Raw genomic sequence first — 22,778 nt, 5'->3', positions numbered from 1 at the left:
CGTCCGTATGTACGCTGATAGATAGGATATAATTAGCAAAAATGTGTTCAAATAAAACAAAAAAGTAATGCAGCTGTTTTATAAAACAAACTCGAAACTCAAAAGGCTGCGTACATAAGATATTATTGGCATTTTTCTCCGTGCACGACCCTCTGCTTTCTTTTGGTCGATGAGGCACATTCTGATCGCATGTACAACTCCAAGGAAAACGTCAAAGACACATGACTGGGGCGTCGAAAGGTTTTTCACGGTGGATGTCACGGTCATTTTCTTAAAGTTAAGTTACCCCTTATCAACTTTACCGAACCAAGTCAAGATGTTGGCTACATTGGACGGTTTATGTTGACATCTTCGGTCATCTACTAGACATATAACGGAAATTAATCACTTTTAGCTACTTTAAATTTGTCAACGAGATATCTATATACATCAACGAGCCAGTCGTGACTGGGAAACGGGTACACTGGAGTGACGATGGGTGGAGCTCACATGCCAGATTTGCAGATTTTCAATTCTCAATTCTCATCACTTTTGCCGTTTTCCGCTATTAAATCAACTTTTTCAGATGTATCAACAACAGGGTGGCCACCAATTTTGGATTTTAAATTTCCCGGTTTTTTCCCGGTTTTCTCCAGAGGCCTGAAGGATTTTTTCCATATAGTTTTCAATCAAATTACAATGTTTTTTTTATAGACTAACGTTAGTATCAAAATACTTTTTGAACGCATACACAACGTATACATTTGGTTCAATATTTTTATTTCTCAAGAAAGCTTCCAAATTGAGTACAAAATGTAAGAAGCCGTTTTTAACAGTTTTTAGTCCAAATCCTTAATTTCCATAATGCTTGTGATTTATCATCTCCATGCTCCACAATTTTTCTTAACTTAAAATCAATAAAAAAACATTTTGTATTATTTAATACAAAATGATTTTTTATTGATTCTTAAATTTTTAAGAATTACATAAATTATTACTGGAAAGCAGGAAATAGCATTTACAATGTTGGGTATGAGTATGGGTAGGAAATATTTGCAAAAGACAACAACATTTATGCAAATACTCTTCAGTTTTCTTTGAAAAAGCTTTTGTAAATTCAAGAAGAACGATTCTTCCAGAGAAAAAGTGCCATATATTTAAACAATCGTTAACTTTTTTTTTTTTTTTTTGGTAGGGTGGTCCAGCCGCACATCGTTGATGTTGAAACCTCTAAACTGGGCCCTCGTCCTGTCACGTCCGTCAGTAGTCTTGTCGTACATTACAACTAGAATCAGATCTGCCAATGAATTAGTACACTTCGACCAAATAAACACTGACGCTGTATGGATCTGACTCTAGAATAAATGCACAGTTGTGTGTTATTCATAAGTCCAAAATGTTCAATTATTCATATAAGTCCAAATATTCATTTGCTAGCTACTTTGGATTGAAAATCTAAATTTTAATCTAAAATCCTCTAAACTAAATGTTCAAAACTAAACGTTAACTGTTGCAGTACTACTTCTATCAAAAAACAATAAAAATTTGTGAACTGATATACAAATAGGATAGAAATCGCGATTTGAAAAAGAAATGACCATTTACGTCAAAAGATCCGTAGTTCCTCGATTCGCAACAATGGTCAATACAACCATAATCCGAAAACCGTTAGTTCAACAGATCAACGAATTTTGTCCGATATCATTACATTATTGATTGATCGAGACTCTATGGACAATTTGACATAAAAGAATGCCTAGTATTCAACATCAATCAAAGTTTATTGACAGCATTACTCTAACTTAACAATTGCAACTAAATTTATCATCAAATAGATTTGGAAAGCATACAGATTTATTTTAAATGCTAATGCTAAGCAACAAATCAATTGTACTATCCTGAAGACCCAACCTAAATCCCACATTGTGATAGTGAAAAAGTCACAGAAGCAGCGGTGTCTTGTGCAATTGTGATATTTTCACTATCGGAGAACTACCTAGTTCACGAAGACAGCTTATCGGTCAACGCTTAAGCCCTGGGGCTGCTGCTAATGCTAAGCAACAAATCAATTGTTCTATCCTGAAGACCCAACCTAAATCCCACCTTGTGATAGTGAAAAAGTCACAGAAGCAGCGGTGTCTTGTGCAATTGTGATATTTTCACTATCGGAGAACTACCTAGTTCACGAAGACAGCTTATCGGTCAACGCTTAAGCCCTGGGGCTGCGGCAAAGCGAGTTCTCGTAGCATGAAGTGGTGTCCATAGTGCTTATAAAAAAGAATGTATACCCAAATTTTAACTAATGCACTAGGATCAAATCATGCCCCTTGACTTTACAAGGCCCAGGGATTTAAACAATCGTTAACTTAAAACATTTTCTGCTAATCTGTTTAGTATCTTCGGCAAGGATTTAGGTATTGATGAGATGATTTCTAGAAAAAATGTAACTGTCAAAAAAAAACCCTCTGAGTTGGCCTGTACTTCAACCCCTCATCTTGACTCCCAGATCGCGCAAACATAAACATAATTCTCGATACATCCTTTGTATGAGCCGTGCCAAATTTATTGAAAAAAAAGAAAAAATAAACATGTTTGGATGTTTTTAGTGCGTCCATCCCGGGAATTCCCGGGACAAAAATCCCGGGATTTTTCCAAAACCGGGAATTCCCGAATCCCGGGATTTTCTATAATTTGTCCCGGGAATTCCCGAAATTGAAAAAAACATGTTTTGGTCTGGAAATTCAGATTTGGTTGTGAAAATAGTAGATCAGTGGAATACTAAGTAATCGATAAGATGCATTAAAATAGATGAACAGTTGAATACTTAGTAATCGATAAAAGAATTAAAAAGTGTATTAGGCAAATATCAGCATTAATTTGGCTTTTTGGGAAAAAATATTATAGTATGAATTAATAGGTCCGCAAAATGCCTAGCGCTTTAAATTTTTTCTCTTTTATTTTTTTTGAAAGACTGGATATATTTACGTATATTTTAGATTTTTAATTTGAAAAACCAATCTCATATTAAATTATTTTTAAATCAAACACCGGCAGCTGGGGCAAATGTAACGAATAAAGACAGCTATTTAAGTAAAAAATAATTGCATAATGAATTGGATGACTTCGGTTAAAACAGAAACAGAACAAAACAATCAACAAACACCGACTTCCAAATGTATTGCTCTAAAATCTCCTGTACCTATTCAGACTGTAGTCCTGATTTTCCCTCGGTTGGCGGTAGTAACTTGAAAATAATTTGTAAAATATGTTTTATATAAAACAATGATTTAAAAACTTATTAAAATTTTATATTGACTGGCATCATTTTATTTGCTGTCGTTTTTTGTTTTTTAGACATATAAAAGAATTTTTTAAGTTGTTTTAGTCATGTCATATAAAAATATATGTAAAAGAAAAAAAATATAAAAGACTTATGTAATTTGATAAGCAAATCAAAAAAATTGAATCACATTGGACTTAAAAATTGTACTTGATTTATAATCCAAATCACCACAAAGAACAAAAAAATACAATTAATAATATCTTTTTTAGGCTATTTAAAAACTGTCATCCTTGTTTAGATTGAAGTGCAGATTTAATATTAATTAGCTAATTCTATGATTTAGAGCTTGAAAACATAACAAATATAATGAAATCATAGATTTTATTACTGATGAAAAAATTTCCCGGGATCCCGGGAATTCCCGGGATTCCAAAAATATTTTTCCCGTTTCCCGGGAAATTCAAAACCCGGGAAAATTGGACGCCCTAGATGTTTTTAAATTTTTGAGTAACACAGAATGGTAAAAAATAAATTGACCGTGCTACGATTTTCTGAACAACACAACCGAAACAGTCAAAATTCAGTTAATCTTTTTTTACGGAATTTTTAGATGAGAATTAGGCCGTTGCAAATATTTTTCAAAGTTTATGTCTAATGATTGGAAAGCAACTGTACGCCTGTAAAAGGCATTTTAAAAAGCTTTTTTCATCCAAATGTTGAAACCTAGGCTTGTAAATTCAATTTGTATATTTTTTTATTATTTACAAGCACAAAGTTTCATAGCAATTTGTCCTTAATAATTTGTTTGACAGGTACAAATTTTATTTAAAGTTTTTTTCTCCCCGCTTCAAAATTGGCCCGAAAAATCAGGGGTCAAAATTTTTTTTTTCAAAAAACTTCAAAATTATAATGAAAATTTAAGTGGAACCAACTGAAATCAATTTTAAATCCATTTACCAGCGTTCAGAATCATTTTTAGCATGTTTGGGTTGATTTAAAAATCATTTGATTTTTTGAAAATTTTCGATGTTTATTATTTTTTTCGCTAAAATTTATGTTTTCGTCAAATTTTACATTATTCGAAAACTAATGATTGCAAAACAATTGAACTAGTGTAAAATGCATTTTAAAACACTTTTTCCATGCAAATGTTGAAACTGTGGCTTTTTATTTCAATATTTATATTTTTTTATTTTTTTCCGAGGCCTTCGGATAAAGTCGAGTCTGAACTATATTCTTATTTTTAACGGCGCACATCAAGCTAAGCTTTTTGCACCACGATTTTCGGTACGCAAATTTTAGTATCTTCGAAATTATGGGAACTATCGGTTATTTATTCCCTAAAGTTACTGCCTAGAAAAAAATAAGGCAGATTTTGACTCTATTTACAATCATATTGTTGAAGGGTTAAATCCTAGGTTAAATCCGTAAGTTTGACAATTTTGGAATAAAAAGACAACAACTTCCTTGGCTGCTGTGCACCCTCAAGTTGATATTGATAACATAATAAAACAAAAATAAATTGTTTATTGTGCTTATGAAATTCAATACTTATTGAAATAAGATTTCAAAAATCGTAGCGCTGAGTAAATTTTCTATTGAACCGCGATCTTGATCGGAAAAAATGTAGCTTATCAACATTTGTTTTTTAAACCGGGTCCGGTGGTATTCGTAGTTGCTTCTCCCCCCTCGCCAAAGAAATATATCATGGAATACTCAACAGAAGTAAAAAAAAAACCAAAGCGTAGTAGCTTGAGTCTATTACACAAATTCAAACATTATTTTCCCGAATTCTTCATTTAGAATAACTAGAATAATATTCTATTAGAGAAAAGTATACGTTGAAGTCATTTAAGAGGAATTTGTTGAATTTTAACTAAACTTAAAATATTTTCCCGGTTTGTCAGTCGAATTCCCGAGTTTTTCCCGGTTTTCTCCCGGTGGAATAAATTCCCGGGTATTTCCCGGTTTTCCCGGTTTTTTCCCGAGGTGGCCACCCTGATCAACAATGGAGAGTTGCTTGCTCGCTTTTATTTCGACGCCGTCGTGCTAACTTGTCGTACGTCGCTTTTTTACATTCCGAGAAAAACGCGTTTTAATGTTTGACCTTGAATAAACAAAAACGAGAGCACGCGAAGTAAACAATAACAAACACGTTTTGTGTGGTCGATCATTCTGTGCATCGTCCGGAAGTTTGGTTGAATTTGGTTGCCGGAGTCCCGAGTTATAATTACAAATGTTTACGGTAGTCGAGCTCGTACTTGTGTCAAACGCGTTCTGACCTGAAATCCCTTTGGCCAGTTGTCGCACTTACATCAATTTTCAGGCTGTGTCAAGATAGCACGACAAGATTGAAACTTTTTTCATATGAAAAGTGACAAAAATGCACGGAGTTTTTTACTGTTTTCGTTGAATATATCAGGATTGAAATCGAATTTTGGGGATCTGTGAAGGTCAAAAGGTGTGGCATTGTGAGCTGCACATTCTTAACTCAAAAAGTTTTTTAAACCATTGATATTGCTTCAAGTTAAATTTATTTGCGTTTTTGTGATGTTCCAAAATTTGCCATGTCTGGGTTGATGTTGAAATAGATTTTTTTTTTTGATTTTTTTTTTAATTTTTCAAGAATTTTCATATAAGTTTGCTTAAAATTTCACGGGTTGCGCGACATCGTGACTGATTCCCTCTGTTGAACGACACTCACTCACACCAGCTCGCACGGCTAATCCTTCATTGACAAGTAATATCCAACGGTACGTACCGTAACATTCGTGGTGGTGCATTTATTATCAATGAGGTGGTAAACATTTCTGGGCAAAGAAATGTGACTATTATCCTTTTGCCAAATCAGTCGTTTCGCGGTGGTCTTCAGGTTCTCAGGGTAGCTCGTAATTATATTCGCGGAATTATTTATGGTATGATTGTACGCAGAAAATAAGTTTTTTGTGTGTGCTCTGATGAAGTTGTGACCTTTTGATGCAATCATTGTTCAAACAAATAGAACTACACACTTGAGTGAGACTAGCGACAACAGAAAAGCTTGTCAAAATGGAAAAAGCAATGAACGAGATTTGTGATATGCTGGATACCTACACTGGACGGGACAAGGTACGTAGCACAGGTTCCACGTAGCCTGTCGAACCCATACGAGTGGGGGAACCACTTTCACTTTCGCTCAAATTCTACACACATCACTTACACAACAAAGCACAAACTCAACAATGCTGCAACACGTTAAACGAGATCAAGTTCAAACAAGACAACAACTAAAGAAAAAAAAAACTAGTTTTGTCGATGATCTTCGTCTTCCGGGTTCGAATTTAACCTTTATTTTTATAATAATTTCAGATCGTGCGAACACTATGCTACACAACCAAGCTGGCCGCCGGGCTGTACGTGAACAAGGATCCGGATTTTTCGAAAAAGTTGGCCATTTTCAGCTCCAAAATGTCCCAAACGAGGGCCACCCTCCGGTTGTTTGACGATTTGCCAATGCTGGCGTACTCGCTGAACTATGGAACCGGCGCGAAGGTTTGATTTTTTTTCTTAGCTTGGTTTGTTCTGCAAATCATCGCCTAAAGTTTTTAGCAAAAAACAAGCCTGTGGGTTGAGCATAGCTCAAATATTTTTAATTCTTTATAAACGTGTATATTGACAGTTCTGGCTATTAGCTGTCACTGCACGGAAAAATTAAAATACACATATTTTTACAAAATTACAAAATTCAATCTATTTTCTCTAGGAACCGGACCGCATTATGGGATTAATCGGGTTCATTACAAACATGATCGATCACGTCTACTACCCGGTGGACAAAATCTGCTGGATGATCGAGTACAAGCTGCTGCAGGTCAAAAATCCGGACCGGTGGGACACAATCAATTCCGTCTTCTGGGTCGCCTCAATCTATCTGAACCTGATGAAGTGAGTTTAATTAAACATTTTTGTTGTTGTTGTTGCCATTATCGGCTTTGGCGATTTTATTAGTAGCCGTTTATCTTAAAACCTGAAAGTCGGGTGCGGATAACAGTTCAAATCCGGGGACAGACATAATCTTATCTCGCGGGGTGTCTTAAGTGTCGTTTTGTCGGAAACGGAAAAAGAGCTGATGGAATTAGTGAGCACGCGCCGTTTCAGGCAAAAAATAGACGCTCGAAATGATTGCGGCTAGTGCGTCCATCCCGGGAATTCCCGGGACAAAAATCCCGGGATTTTTCCTAAACCGGGAATTCCCGAATCCCGGGATTTTCTATAATTTGTCCCGGGAATTCCCGAAATTGAAAAAAATATCATATTTTAGTCTGGAAATTCAGATTTGGTTGTGAAAATAGTAGAACAATAAAATGAATTAAAATTTGTATTCAGCAAATCTCAGCATTAAATTGGCATTTAAGGAAAAAATATTATAATTTGAATTACCAGGTCCGCAAAATGCCTAGTGCTTTACATTTTTTTCTCTATTATTTTATTTTTTTGAAAAACTGGATATATTTACGTATATTTTCGATTTTAAATTAAAAAAAAAACAATCTCATATCAAATTATTTATAATCAAACACCGGCATCTAGGGCAAATACGTACAAATGTAACGAATAAATACAGCTATTAAAGCAAAAAATATTTGCATGACGTTTTGGATTACTTCGGTTGAAACAGTAACAGAACAAAACAATTTGTACTTCTAAATGTATTGCTCTAAAATCTCCTGTACCTATTTAGACTGTAGTTCTGATTTTCCCTCGGTTGGCGGTAGTAACTTGAAGATAATTTGTAAAATATGTTTTATATAAAACAATGAATTCAAAACTTATCTAAAATTTTACATTGACTGGTATCATTTTATTTATTGTCGTTGTTTGTTTTCTAGCTGTTTTAGTCATGTCATATAAAATATATATAAAAGAAAAAAAATATGAAAGAATTCCAAAGTTTTTTTTGAATAGGTCCTATAAACATATGGAAAACAAAAGCTTATTGGACCTTTTCAAAAAAAAGAATTATGTAATTTGATTCGCAAATAAAAAAATGATTAATCATACTGGAATTAAAAATAGTAGTTGATATAAAATCCTAAACACCACAAAGACAAAAAAAAATTCTTTTAGGCTATTTTAAAACTGTCGTCTTTGTTTAGATTGAAGTGAGGATTATAACCATTTGATATTATTAAGCTAATTCAATGATGAAAACATAACAAATATAATGAAACATAGATTTTATTACTGATTCAAAAATTTCCCGGGATCCCGGGAAATCCCGGGATTCCAAAAATATTTTTCCCGTTTCCCGGGAAATTCAAAACCCGGGAAAATTGGACGCCCTAATTGCGGCTTGTTTGCTCAAACCACCTCAAACTCTGCACTCTGACGCGAGCTCAAACAAGAGTTGAGTATTTTGTTTGAACTGTTTGCCGAGGTGTAAATATTTGATGGTTACAAAATGGCAGTAGTTTCGTTTTACTATTTACATTAGATTCATTCATAAGAATCGACATCGGCTTCCGTTCCAGCGAACTTTGAACAGAACTGACTGAGACGAGGACCATATCGCAAGCAAACGACGCTACCAAAAAGTGTTGATAATTTCACGATAGATTAGAGCGTGGGTGATAATGATGAAAAGAATCTCGCAATGCAAAGGTCTGCTGACATTTGATATCGGACATTTCGACGCCAACATTTCAAAAAGCATCATGTACAAACCATGCGTTTTGAGAAAAACGCATTTGAATGTTGAGATCCGTTTTCAATTCCCATTTTAATATAAAAGCAAAATAAGATGTTCTGATAATAACAAACGATGAAAAACGTTGCTTTCATTGATACTTGATCATCCAAATTCAATAAAACATTATTTCCGTCGTTTTATTTAAGAAAAACAAACATAACTTCTTTTGAAATCACCAACGTCTATATCACCCTGCTGTCATTGAGGGGGACGCTTTGTTATGATTCGTTTTTCTTCGCCGAATGTACATGGCGCTTTGTTCATGATGCTTTTTTTTCGTCACGAGGTTTATGTAGTCTTTTGTTTGACAGGTTGACAGGGCTATATAAACAGGGACTGCTGATGGCAGAGATTTTGTTTATGTTACTTTATTTAAAATCATGATTAAACAGACTTTACTGAAGTAACTTTTGCTCATTTTTGGTGGAGAGGTAGCTTATTAGGAGTACTTTTAGAATATGCAATAACCCAGAAAGTGTCAAAATGTACATGATGCCTTTTGAAATGTTACCATCGATTTGTTACCAAGCGTGCCGCTTTATCGATTATTTTATATCACTTGATTAAGCTTCTCTAATTAAATTAATCACTGGAATGATAAGTTTTATCATAGATCAAATGAAGCTTCTAGGCCGAACAAAATCATTCAAACATAAAGGAGGTACTACACTATGACAAACAAACAAACTCGCACTTTTTCGTGATTGACAGTTTGCCAAACTCGCAAACTTGTTTGCGGCAAACTCGCGAGTCGCAAACAAAGCAAAATGTATGCATGCTGACGTTTCTGCAAACAAAGGCAGGCAAACTGTCAAAAAGTGCAATTTTGTTCGTTTGCCGTAGTCTAATACCTCCTAAAGGCTTTTAAGACGATGGTTTGTTTACATAAATAAATTAATTGAAATCATGTTTTTGTCGCGGTTTGCTTAAAAATGGCCCAGCACTTGGTTTTGAGCATGATACTGTGACAAGAAAATATTCCTTTTGAGCTTGATAACCATAATTTTAAGGGGGTCAAAAACTTCTATAACTCTTTCTTGGCCCGCTGCATAGTTTTGTTTTTTTTTTGGCTTCCTTTCTATCGTAATCGTTGTTCAAAAAAATTATCATTGTGCTCTAGGATCCTACTCAACTTTTCGTAGCCAGCTTCTTATTGAGCTTAGCGATTTTTTTAGCATAATTTTACTTTTTCAGAACGATTCGAAGTTACACGGTCATGGAGCAGCACAAAACGCACATCAACAAACCGGAAAATGAGTCTAGGTAGAAACTGCAATCTGGCACTAACTCGAAAATTAGCCATATTTATCAACAAAACATCTTTAAATTCCAGCCACGCCCTCCGGATGCTGCACGTGAAGCAACGCATGGAGCTCATCTCGATCGTGCGCCTCTCGCTTGACCTGGTGCACGCCGGAAGTACCCTCCCCTCGGGAATGCTCTGGGGTGGCCGGTTCGAGTCGTGGCAGGTCGGCCTCATCGGCACGGTTTCTTCGTTCATCGGACTGTACCAGTACTTTGCCAAGAAGCGAATCGCCGCGGCCAAGAGTTCGTAGTTTCTGGGGGCACGTACTTTCACAATCAGCATTTGCAACGAGTGATTACTAGGATAAGGATAGCTTTTGTACAGCTTTTATGTAGAACATAGCTTATGAAAGATAATTTTGTTGAATACGTTGGACATTTTATGTGCGGGGGACAAAATTAGCAGCAAATTGGGATAAGGGATAACGAAAATTGCTTCTATGAAATAAACGATTTTGTAAATAAATCAAATAAATTTAAATGCTTGTCTTTGTTTATTTTATTTTATTTATTTTGACGTTTCCAGCAAGGTGTAAAAATATTAACCACTTAAACAACGCTTTTTAAACAGCCGTAGCCCAGTTAAAAAGCAGACAAACATCAAAATACCAAAAACATTTTTCAAACTTTTATGTTATTTCAAGTCACAATTATAGAAATATGAAAAGTAAGCATTGTAAACAAATTTGATTAACTCGTTATTTTTCGTTCAGCCCAGTTAGCGAGCAGCATTCGGTGACTGGGCTACGTTCTCTGCCCAGTTACCGGACAAGTACTGTATCTCAATTTTTCATCACCTTAATTTTGGCTCTTCGGTTTAAAACTTCCAAATCATTTTAGAGCTTATTTGGGGTTGCTCAACGACTCGAAACAAGACAATCAAAATTTTTTTGTTGGTGATATTTCCAAGGACTTCGGATAATCGAGTCTGGACTGTATTTCATAAATTCTAGCAAAAGCCAAGTTCAAAATTCTCTGTTTGTGTTTGTTCCTGCTTTCCGTTTGGGACCAGATTGCGACTTCAAAAAACTGTCCACGTGGTTTATGGATGGTCCCTTTAAAAACTGAGAGTTAACCACTTTAAATAAGTATAGGTTCGTCCAAAACAGCTCGTTTCCAAGTTATTTTCCTTCATATTTCCTCAAAACCGAACATATTTTGAAATTGTGGTGCTCACCTAATGCGCCAACATCTTGGCGGATTGTCAAACTAAGACACACACAGACACACGGGTGGCAGCCACGCGAGGACGCGAGTGCAAAGGGCCGCAATAGCAATAGCGTCTGGAACCGGAATCGTGGCCAAGCAGGAGAGACCCCGAAAACCCGAAGTAGGTTCCCACAGAAATCAAATCGGGTTTGTTGAAATTTCAGTTAGCATCGTATGGAAATTGCAAGATTTGATTTGTGTGACGATTTTCAGTTCGATAGACGGCTAGAATAGTTCTGTTGTTCTCGAGCTGGTTCGGTTTTGAGAAAATCTGAATCATTTTTTGGTATTGTGGATTTAGCTCGTAGCTGGATTTTCTGGCATCTTCTCACGGTCATTGGAAACGGTCGTGGATAGACCTAGGGGTTCCCAGTTGGAGTGAAAAAAATCAATTTATAGAAAAATTATGGATTAAAATTTTGCTTTTTTATCACATCTCCGACATCAGGAATAATTGTTTGAACATGCTCGCAATTTTTTTATTCGGTCGGAAAAATATTATTTTTCTTGAAAAAACTTTCATTTTTAATCACATGATCACCCCTAATTCTGGCTCGATGCCGCCATCATGCGACCACGAGCTCCGTTTGTTTGTCAACAAAGCTACAGCTGGATGGTGAGACGAAGTGAGGGGGGAAGAGATTTTGACATTTTTATGCCCGCATCTGGCCCGCCGCCTATTTCGTCGGTCACTGAGCCGCCGGTCGTTTCCAGTGACCGAGTCCAGCTAGGTACTGATCGTACAATATGTGACATTTGTCAATCTGAATTTTACACGCTCGTCTAAAAATAGGCAAGTTAACCCTCTACAACCTAACCCCGCCTTTAGACGGTCTTCGATCTAAAAAATCGCCAAAAAACAATTTTCCAACCGATTTCTGATCTTTAAAAAGCATTGTAAAGAAGAACTTTGAAAATTTGTTTGGTTGGAAGTTTAACTTGTTTTATGTGACTTTGCCAATGTTTTCAAAAATGTCATTTTTTTAGGGGTGTGTTTTTTACTAACTTTTCCTATATTTTCAGTAAAAAGAAGTATGCAGTAATTTTCGTAGTGTTCCAGACAATGCTTCTACGCACTTTTTTGCAATTTAAATGATGATGGTGCCATTCTATAGCAGAAAATGTGAAAAACATACAAAAAATTTAAAAAGTGACTGTAAAAACGTGAAAAAATTAGATAGGCATAATGTAATTATATTAGATGGTAGAATAGGCCAAATACTAACAAAAACAAACATAAACTAAACAAGATAAATGCAAATTAAAATACTAAAAATAAAACAAGCAAAACATAAAACAAGAGAAGTAAAGTTTTTCGTAGAACAAAAGTAGCTCAAAATGACCTCCTGAACAAGGGAAAATAAAAATTTTCGGAAAAAAAATTTGGGCGATAGAGGGTTAATAAAAATGCAAACCGTTGAAAAGCGGAGGCTAACTAATGAAGGACCATGTGATATTTCAACAAAATAAAAGGCAACAACTTCCAAATTTGAGAGAGTAGCTTATAGAGCTGCTTAAATGTTCTGTCCGGTTTGTTTTATTAGTTTTCCAGTAATAATCATAGGCTCAGGTATAACAATGTCAATGTTGTCTTTCTAAATTTCCATTTTTATTTGATTGCACTTGCATCGGCCTATGGGCTGCGATATACAGTGTGTGTGTGTATTTGTTTGGGGGTGTGTGTGTAAAAAGTGAAGTTTGATTGTTATTGGTCTCTATCTCGGCCGCTATTGATTTCTTTTTTTTTTTTCGTAGCCTATCACTGGTCGATTTGGCCAGTCTATTTCAGCTTAAGTACGTTAGTTTGCAAGAGTTTTCTTGTTGTTTTTTCCTTCAAGGGGCCTATTGGCGTAAAAGATCCCCAGAGTTTAAGTTTTACTGCAATGCCTTTTTTTTATTGTCACACATGCAATTCTCCACAGCTGCACGGGAAGTCTCTTTTGTTTGAGTTCCGATTAAATTGAGTTTTAATGACAGTTTGGCGTTTCAAAACAAGAGAAAGTTAGTTTTTTTAATATGGAGGAATATTTTACTGTGGGTGTGTGCTATGTTGTTTTCTTCAAGTTTTTCTTACGTATGTCCGGTTGTTACGTTTACGGTTTGTCTTTGTTTTTGTTGTTGTTGAGTATTTGTTTGTTCTGTTTGTTTTGTGATAATTACGTGTTCGGCTATATATGAATGAATATAAATAGTTTTGTATATGTTTTTGCATTTGATTATCGAAGCTGAAACTCGTCTGTTTCGGTATTTTTATTCTTTTTTTTACTTTTCCATCGTCACAACTTTTCACACACCTGCTAAATAATGCATGCCTGGGTGTGTTGTAGAAAAAGTCTCTCTTACCCTTTTACTGGTAAAATGTTTCATTTAGCTTTCCTCCCTCGACTATTGGTCCTACGTGAATTTGTCGCACCCCTTTTGTGTGCACTCGTTCTATGTTTTATTCCCACTTTATATCTGCTATTGAGTTGTCCTTTCAGCAATAAGCATATTTTGATGTATACTAAAATTACGAAACGTGGCAATACTTGCAGAGTGCCACAACCATTGCGACGCTTCGTCAACTTACTTATAGCTTTAAACATTGGTTATATTGCTTTTATGTATAAAATATAATCTGTTCTATCTTTTTTACGCTACAACATCGCAAGTTATCCTTAACTCTGCTGAAGTGATTGGTGAGCCTTTCGTTAGGCATTCACACAGAAATTACCTAATTAAAACGATTTTCAAACGTTATAAAACGTTACATTTTAAAACAATCTAATCAATAATATTAGCACCACAAACGAAAAAAGAAATCTTAGCAATAAAATGTTACTTTCCCCACTTACAAAGCTAGTTACGTTTATAAAATAATAAATAAATTATTGCACAACAACACCGATGGAAAGAATGTGATAGTTTACACTTAACGTGTACAATTAAAACTAGGTATTTTATAAAAGTAATATATAAAACAATATCGTATGAAATCAATTCTGGTCGAAAAAAATCTTAGTAAAATGTACAAATCCTGCGGGATTGTTCTTATAATTGCTACAAACTACTATTAGTACGTATATTATGTATATTGCTCGGAATGGTATAAACATTTTGCTTTTTCTAAATATGTCAGTATTATTGCAGCCCTGTAAACCGAAATGAAGAATTCTTCATGTAAACTGATCGTAATAATAACCATTTTTGACATGCATGGTGATGTAGCGGTCAATCAAGCCAAACCACCACTCCTGTCAAAAAAGACAAATTGCACCGAACAAATGGTTGGGTTATAAGCTCCGGCATTGAAAACAAAGTTGGCATCGATTTGTGATGGTGTTTGAGCAGTTTGCGAGAGCGGTCATCTGACAGTGAATAAGGATTTTTTTTCAATTCAGGCAAAACAATTACAATGTATCAAAGACAAAGTCTCGACTTTTTTTTTGATAAGGTCCTATAACGAAATGTAAACATTGAGTGTATCCCTTTCACACCTTATGTCAATGTCCATCGGAATAAGCGGGATGCTCGATGTTTACATTTGTTTATAGGACCTAATAAATAAAAGTCTAGAAGTGTAAATTGACGTGTGCAAGATAGACGGTTTGTTCACCTTTAGCATTTGACCAATTGACATTGTTTTGCTTAATTTATTTTTTAATGGAATTATTTTTGACAGCTTGAACATAAGCTTAATTTCAATTTTTGGTCAAGGCCGAAGCTAATTAGAAATGAGTAAATGTGAAATCTGTGCGATTTGAGTAAATTTCACTCAAATCTGAACCGTTTACTCATTTTCGTGTAGGATCGATTTCGACGAAAACTGAGTGATTCGAAATAAGGGTGTAGAAAATTCAGTAAGTGTTACAACCTGGGAGGGAGAAGCGAAGAGGACTTCTTATTCTTATTCATTTTCTTGTTGTTGTTTTTGTTTTTTGTGCAAGATAATTTCTCTTCCCATATACATTTCCAGTCAGTCGTCATCTGCCTTTCTTGACAATTCAAATTTTCTTGCAGCACATTTCAAAACAGTGCTCAAGATCGTGCATGACTCATGTGATGCAACTTTCTCTGCCCTTTTTTTTTTTATTCATAACATATTTTTTTAGGTCCTCTTCCGTGCTGAGACCAGGTTAGGACCGGGAATCATGAAAGTTACATAAAAAATAATGATAATATTTTTTCAAACAAATGACAGCAACATGAAACCGATCTGAGTGGGTCTTGCTGAGTTTCAACTGGATGCTGAACTCGTTGAAGATCCTCCTCAGCTCAGCCGAACTGTAGAGTACCGCCTTGCCTTGTCCCTTCGTGACTCCACAGGCGTGGGGGAGGGAGTTAGTATTTTCTTTGCTGCTTCCTGCTTGTCGAGAGCGATCCTTCTGTTTTTAATCCGGAACCGCGCCCGACAGCGGAGGAACTGCCGAACTTTGTTTTCCATCTTTTCAATTCTGGTTGCAATAAAATGCAAAACCCGAGCTGTGGAGGAAGTTAAGTGAATTCGCTGTGACGTGATCATTCTTCCGAGATGCCGGTTTTGCAGAGTGATTTTTTTTGAAAAACGGTGGCTTACGAAAACGGTTCCGCTTCCTATCTATCCGTGTTAACCTCCAGCTCGCCGTTTTTCCCCTCTTTGTTCGCATTTTCGCCCAGAGAATTTGCGTCACTTCCCTCAAAGCTCGGGTTCTACTGAAGGAACGATTTATATATTTTAACACATTGACTACTACTACTACCAACTTAATAAGTCTTAGTTTAAGCACATGTATGTATGACATAACATTGTTTGATTTATGGTCATAAGGAAATATATCTCATGAAAACATATTTTAAACTGAATTTTAATAAAAATTAGCAAAAATCAAATAAACGTTTATTACATATTTTTGGCCTCTTTTGCATTTAATGAACGGTCTACGTCCAAAAATACATTTACAAATTAAAATACTTTTTTAAATTTATTTTCCTTCAAATACAATACTGCTCAAACCAAATAAGAACAGTAACAAAAAATGAAGGCGGCTCTCACTGACAGTTCGCAAGTGGATGACACTGACAACTAGGTGTATTCTTCTCCGCCCGACTCAGGTTACAACTTATGAGAAGGTTGCAAAAATAGTAAACATTGTGTTTGAATTTTCTGCGTACACTGAAACCCCGATGGTTTGACACCAATTGCTGTCAAACGAAAAAAAAACCGCCGGGGGTTAAGTGAACGCTTTTTGAATGAGCAGAAATATTCGATAGTTTAAATTTGTTTAGACAGGCGTCGACAGGCAAATGAAAACCTTGTAAAATTCAACAAATTATTAGTGAAATTGATGTTTGATTAAAATTCATTGAATACTTCAGTTCAAATGACCGCGGACAAACTCACCTTTAAAGATGTTTCTCTGATGATGGTTAAAATTTATGTTTTACTCTTTTTGCTTAAAATCAACATCTATGGTTTTTTTTTTGTAAAATAACATTCAATCGGAGTTTGAGTTTAAAATTTACATTTTTCCGTGTCGTTCTGTGTGCGAATTGCAGTGTTTTCATGTAAATTTATATGTAAAACAATGTTTATTTTTTCTGGTAAATTTGGAAGCATAACCGAACATGTTAAAATGAACCATTTGGAACCACTAACCAAATTTACCAATTATAATTTGGTTGTTATAATGAGAGCTATCTTTTCTTTTCCAAACATTCTATCTACGAAAAAAGGTCACATTTGGTATCAAACAAACAAGGCAAGTTTTGCTTTTTTATATAAAACCATTTTCAATTCACTTTTAGTTTACAAACTTACGGGTTTAATTTTAACGACCTTTAACCTTGCTGTCGTTTGGAAGTATTTTTTTGTTTTTTTTCTCCTTTTTTCACATCAACACCAATTTAGCGAATTACGCGTTGCAGTAAAATACATTCATCGTCGGTGCGCTCGACGCTGGTAATTAAAAACATCAGTCCCGGAAAAGCGATTTTGTTTAGGATTTATAAAATAATGCTATTCTCACCTTTCGTGTGCACAAATAGCCCCAACTGTGTTTAGTTTTTGATAGATAATGAGAGCGCGCGCGAGCGGTGTAATTTTTACTTTAGACTTAAAACAATTCACTTAAAACGGCATTTGCCTCGTGTTAGGTTTATTATCGTACTTGCAGAGTTAGTTTTTCCAATTCACGGAGTATTTTCCAGGGACTCTCCCTCTCCTGTCTGTGTTTGCTGAAACTATAAGGCTTTTTAGACGAAAATATACCAACACATTCAAACCTCGGTGTGCCACAGAAGTTGGTTTGTTTGCATCAGAAATCAGCTTTCTCTTTCTCCCAAAAGATGTTTATCATGCGACTTCCAGCTGTTTTTTGACTGAACGTCCGACGTCAGTCACCATTTGTCCAATGCACCAAGTGATTTTTCGGCACTTTTCGGCACCCTTCGCAAACTTCAAACCATACAAATTTGTTGTCGGATCTTTTCCGGAAGAGATCCGGAAAAAGATCCGGCATCAACTTTGTATTGGTTGGACGTTTGCGGAAGGTGCCTGAAAAATCCCATCAAGTGTCTAAAAGTGAACTGAAAAAAGTGTAATGCTGATGGAGCACCCGATTCGAGTGGTAGAAATGACAGTTCTTCCATAAGGAATACATTGTAGAAAAAAGCAAAAACTGCTCGAATGGAAGAACTCCATTCTCAGTGTATATTGGCTGGCAGCATATCGAGCGGTCAGTCAAAAAAAAAACAAAGAAACCAACTAGAAGTCGCACGACAAAAAACTTTTGCTAGAAAGAGAAAGCAGATCAGATGCAAACAAACCCGCAGCTGCCATGTAAACATACTTTGAATGTGTTGGTAAATTTCTGACTAGAAAGCCTTCTTGAGAAAGTCGGTCATATTAAAAAAAAAAGTCAAATGGGATTGACCCAGATCATTTTTTAACTCTTATTCAACTTTTGCTGGCTATGAAGGGGTTGGATAATTCTGCAAGTCCGGAAATAAATCCTTTTGACAATTGAAACAAGTGATGTGGAATAAATTCACTTTTTTTAAACATGGTTGTGTGTTTACGTCTTCTTGTAAGTGATGATGATTTGTGGAATGATATTAGAGAAACGTTGCAGTTAAATATGTAACGGTTATTTTTAAAGTTTTTAGTTTTCTATTTAGTGTTGTTCCTCGGATTAAATCCTTATCGAATAATTATTTTTTTCAGTATCTAGATCATTGCTCGATCATGTAATTGGTGTATTTTTTGAATAAATAGCTATAACTGTCATTTCATTGAAACAGGCTAGGCACATTTTCCTCTTTTTTACAATATATGTGTTTTTCATTGATAGTTATGACTGTTCTCTAATCAAATATTTCCACACGATCAAAGACCACGGTTTTTTGTTCTTCTGTTCGTAACGGTTGATCCAGTCGTGTGCGTATTTCGGTAAATCAAGCTCGATATTTTCAATGTGCCCAAATTTTTGAAAAATGGGCAATAAAAGCGCACTGGTTGTCTATTTTCTTCTGGTTTAAGATAAAAGGGAATGCTCGAGTAACTGGGTTGGGGTTTTTGAAAAATATATAAAATTCAAAGCGACCCTGTATTTAAAAAAGATTTTTTAAAGAGGAATGTAAAGAGATTTGCAGTTTGGAATTGTTAAGGTTAGTCAATAGAAACTCGAGATGAACCATTTTTGAATCAGTATGGCGCATAGCTTGTTGCGAACGATGGCAATAACACTGGAATGATGTGGGGATGATGCAGATGTCAACAGTGCGGTGAAATTTGCTGCTCAAGTCTTTGTGAAATTGTCATTAAGCTTATTGTCTTCATTTCTCAGTTATGGGCATTCTCTGTCCTTTTGTGTGTATTAGTTGTTTTCTTCTTTTTAGGTTATGGCTTAGTAGTAACCAATCAAGTGTAAACTCATTTATGATTGTTATATTTATATTTTTTATGTGTTTGAATCTGCTATAAATTACTGATCCACAGTGATTGTTGTTGTATATTATTATTGAATTCATATTTGTAACCTGCTTTATAAGGTTTCCTTACTTGTATTTGCTGTATAAAAATATAGACAAGTTTCTGTCGTATGGTCGTACAGAGTTATGTGTTTTTTTTATTGTTTAAATAGTTTTAAAATCAGTTTGAGTTGGGTCCCATAACAAGCTGTTCTATCTGTATTTGTTGGCAAATTTGCAACTAAACAGCAAATGTATGGTTGAAAAAAATAGTGCATTGCCACATTAAGCCCACTAAAAGAAGTACGGCTGATGTTAGATATATTAATTCAAATCGAATATTTTTCTGTCAGTTTATCGTTATCAAACCAAAGCGCTGTCAATGACATATCAGAGCGAAGTCTTCAAAGGGGTTAGTATCAGAATTATGCTTTTCCTTCTGTGATTTGCTTTTTCCTGAACCTACTTAAAAATGTGTTGGAAATCCATATGTCATATTTTGGGGATTTTTTTCTGATTTGGATGATTTTTACTAACAGTGAAGGAGGTTTCAGAATATCACAAACAAAGTCGCATTTTTCGTGTTCGACAGTTTGCGGCAAACTCGCAAACAGAGAAAAATGAATGCAGGCTGACGTTTCTGCAAACAAACAAAGCAGTCAAAATGTACGAGTTTGTTTGTTTGTTTGCCATAGCCTAATACCTCCTTAACAGTGAAATTGACCCAACTGTTCGGTTTTCACGAAACTGAGTGATTTTGTAAGTGCGTGTAGACTGACATTACCATACTTTTTTAAGTGGATTATGAACGGCTCAAAAATTGTTTGTTGACCAATGTTTGGACGACCTTCCTAAATGAGGCATTACAGTTTACTAATCTTTTTCAACCCGATTGTTTTTGCGCGATGAACACAACTACACTGAACCCCCGATGGTTTGACACCAACTTTACACAGAGCTCACACTTACTACCAAACGTTTGGTTTTTAAACGTATGTCCCGTGTTAGAAGTGACAGTTCGTCACTTTTAAGTTTGTAACCAACGGGGTACAAACTAAAAAGTGTAAAACTAAAAATTGACCAACCACCGGAGGTTAAGTGTATTGTGCTGAAATGATTTTACACGGTGCAACATATTGTTAACGCTAAGAGAACAATGGAAAACGATACATTTTCAAAGTAAAATTGCTGTGGTGAAAAATCTCTTGCACTTATAAAAAAAACACTCAAAACGTTACACGCTAAAATTGCTCTAGTTAAAATACGGATAAAATAGTTTCGGTAAAAGGTGATCAAAATAACGCAGTTTAAAAAAATACAAAACAAATACCATTAAAAAAACAGCCCCACAAAAAAGTGAATCGTGCCAAGATAAAACTCAAAATCAAAACGAGTAAAACAATGTGCGGATAAACAGATTTTTTTGTTTGAATAATATTTTAATAAATTATTACCGGAAGTGGTACACCGTTCCGGAAGTGTATCTTGTTACAAAAAAAGAGCGAAGCGATAAATGAGTATAATAAATAACATACAAAAAAACAAGCCAAACTAGTGTTTTTGCCCACGATTAACGATGGGTCATGATCCTTTGTGTTTAGATATAAATGCATTCTATATATATGTAATAGTGCTCACTAAATGCAATCGAAAACGAATATTTTTTTTCGTTACCCCTTCGGTGGTGGTAACTGTACAGAAACTATAAATCATACTACAAAGAAAAGATAATAACTAAGAGGCTCTTCAAGAGACTACCGATCTTCCCTATCGTTAAATAGTGCCTTCCTTAAACGCGCTGCCGATAAAGAAAAGTGTATAATAAATAAATAATAAATAAACGCCAAAAAAGGAGCAAAAAGTAACAAAAACAAAAGAAATGTGCGGAAATCGCTTACGCTGCTGCGGCATACAAAAATTTAACTTCATTTTTAAAAATCATTTTTAGCGACCTTTTGTCTCTTTCTCTCCTGTTGCGCTGCGCACCCGCGGTGGGAAGCGAACAGTATTTTGTTTCATCCTAACTAAAAACGGTATTGTTTCGCTTACAAGCCTGGCATTCCACGTTTAAAATCGTATATAAAAGGAGCCGTTCCTCACTTTTGGTTTTCTCTCTCTTTCTATCTGTGTTGGCTTGGCCGTTTTTTCTTCTTCTTCTTCTCGCGATTTTTAGGTTGGGTTTACTTACTTTTCGATACTCTTGTGTGTGTTTTTTAAGTTTCTTTCTCTAAACCAGGGAAGGTTTCCTTTAAAACAGCATTCCGCTTAAAAGTAATCAAAAATGGGTGCTTCCTCCTTTTGTGGCTTTGAACCTTGATCTTGTGAGAGCCGATGGCGTGGTTGCGTTCTTCCGAGGACCACGTTGGTCGCGGGGCACTTTCCCTTGACAATCCGTAACGATTTCCCTTTGGAGAATTTGTTTTACGGAGGTTTCTACTCTCTAAGCAAGGTTGGCACCGAAACTTGGCGCCAGTAGTCAAACGTGCTAATGTCGTCAAGCTGGTGCTTTGGTGGCTCCAGAGGGGATCGTCGCACGGATCTGCGGATGTGTCGATCGTTGCCTTCCCGGTGGAACTCTCTTTGTTGGGAGGACATTTCAGCGTCGGAAATGTCCCAAAAAGCTTCCACTAAAAAATTAACGGGATGTGTTTTTTGCGCCGAACGCAAGACCCGCCACTCTCGCGACTCTTTCGAGGTTAGGTGTTCAAAGCACTTGCTGCTTGTGGGAGGAAGCACGAACCGCGCAGGTTTCCAGCACTTGGGAATTTTGGACAGGGGGAGCGGGGAATGATTTAACGAACAAAACGCCTTCCGGCGACAATCAACAGTAACATTTAGGAAAAAGGATAACAACACACCTTCTTACAGGCCGCCGCCAAACTGTTGCTGCAGCTGCTGGTGCAGGTTCGCCGGGCCGTGGCAGTTGACCGGCGAGGAGTCGGCCGAGCTACCACTGGAGCTACTTGTGGTGCACGACGGCGAAGGCGACTGGGGAAGCGACAGCGACGAAGACGAGGACAGGTCCTGCAGGTGGCCAACGTTGTACAGCCGACGGTGCACGTCGGAGGTCGGCGGAGATTGTTGTTGCTGCTGCTGAGACTGGGACATGTGATGGTGGTACAGCATTTGCTGCTGCCGACGGTGAAGGCCGCTGGAATCGATGCTGGCCGGCGGAGACTGTTGCTGTGGCTGCTGCTGCTGCTGCGGTCCCACGCCGACGATGGTCGTCGACTTGGAGTTGCGTGTCAACGGTTTGTGGTTCTGGAGCGAAGCGTCCCGGTTATGCTGGAACTGCCAGCACGAGCGACAGAAGTATCTGTGTCAAAAAAAGGACATTTCGCGTTAGGA

At 36.2% G+C, this 22,778-nt stretch overlaps 2 protein-coding genes across 4 annotated transcripts in view; one reads left to right on the top strand and one right to left on the bottom strand.

The window, feature by feature from the left end:
* Positions 1–6,019: 6,019 nt before the first annotated feature.
* Positions 6,020–10,792, top strand: LOC120423852 (peroxisomal membrane protein 11C). Its single transcript, XM_039587803.2, has 5 exons — positions 6,020–6,370; positions 6,611–6,793; positions 7,005–7,186; positions 10,185–10,253; positions 10,324–10,792. Exons 1-5 carry the CDS (start codon positions 6,311–6,313, stop codon positions 10,544–10,546), a joined length of 717 nt encoding a protein of 238 aa, XP_039443737.1. The 5' UTR covers positions 6,020–6,310; the 3' UTR covers positions 10,547–10,792.
* Positions 10,793–13,342: 2,550 nt separating this feature from the next.
* Positions 13,343–22,778, bottom strand: part of LOC120423819 (uncharacterized) — a 54,357-nt gene continuing 44,921 nt past the window's right edge. For all 3 annotated transcript variants that reach the window (XM_039587741.2, XM_039587742.2, XM_039587743.2), the window contains exons 9-10: positions 16,583–22,746; positions 13,343–15,357 (exon numbers count right to left, since the gene is read on the bottom strand). In XM_039587741.2, coding sequence (XP_039443675.1) covers positions 22,293–22,746 — 454 coding nt within the window. In that variant the 3' untranslated portion in view covers positions 13,343–15,357; positions 16,583–22,292. The remainder of the gene's footprint in view (positions 15,358–16,582; positions 22,747–22,778) is intronic.

This window comes from Culex pipiens, chromosome 1 (assembly GCF_016801865.2).
Source record: "Culex pipiens pallens isolate TS chromosome 1, TS_CPP_V2, whole genome shotgun sequence".
In the NCBI taxonomy this organism is placed as follows: Eukaryota; Metazoa; Arthropoda; class Insecta; order Diptera; family Culicidae; genus Culex; species Culex pipiens.
Note: the sequence above shows the minus strand (reverse complement) of the source record. Positions and strands in the feature narration are given on the sequence as shown.

Coding starts and splice junctions, on each gene's coding strand:
- LOC120423852 (XM_039587803.2), top strand. CDS start 6,311: ATGGAAAAAGCAATGAACGAGATTTGTGATATGCTGGATACCTACACT. Junction 6,794..7,004: donor ACTATGGAACCGGCGCGAAG/GTTTGATTTTTT, acceptor TATTTTCTCTAG/GAACCGGACCGCATTATGGG. Junction 7,187..10,184: donor ATCTATCTGAACCTGATGAA/GTGAGTTTAATT, acceptor TTACTTTTTCAG/AACGATTCGAAGTTACACGG.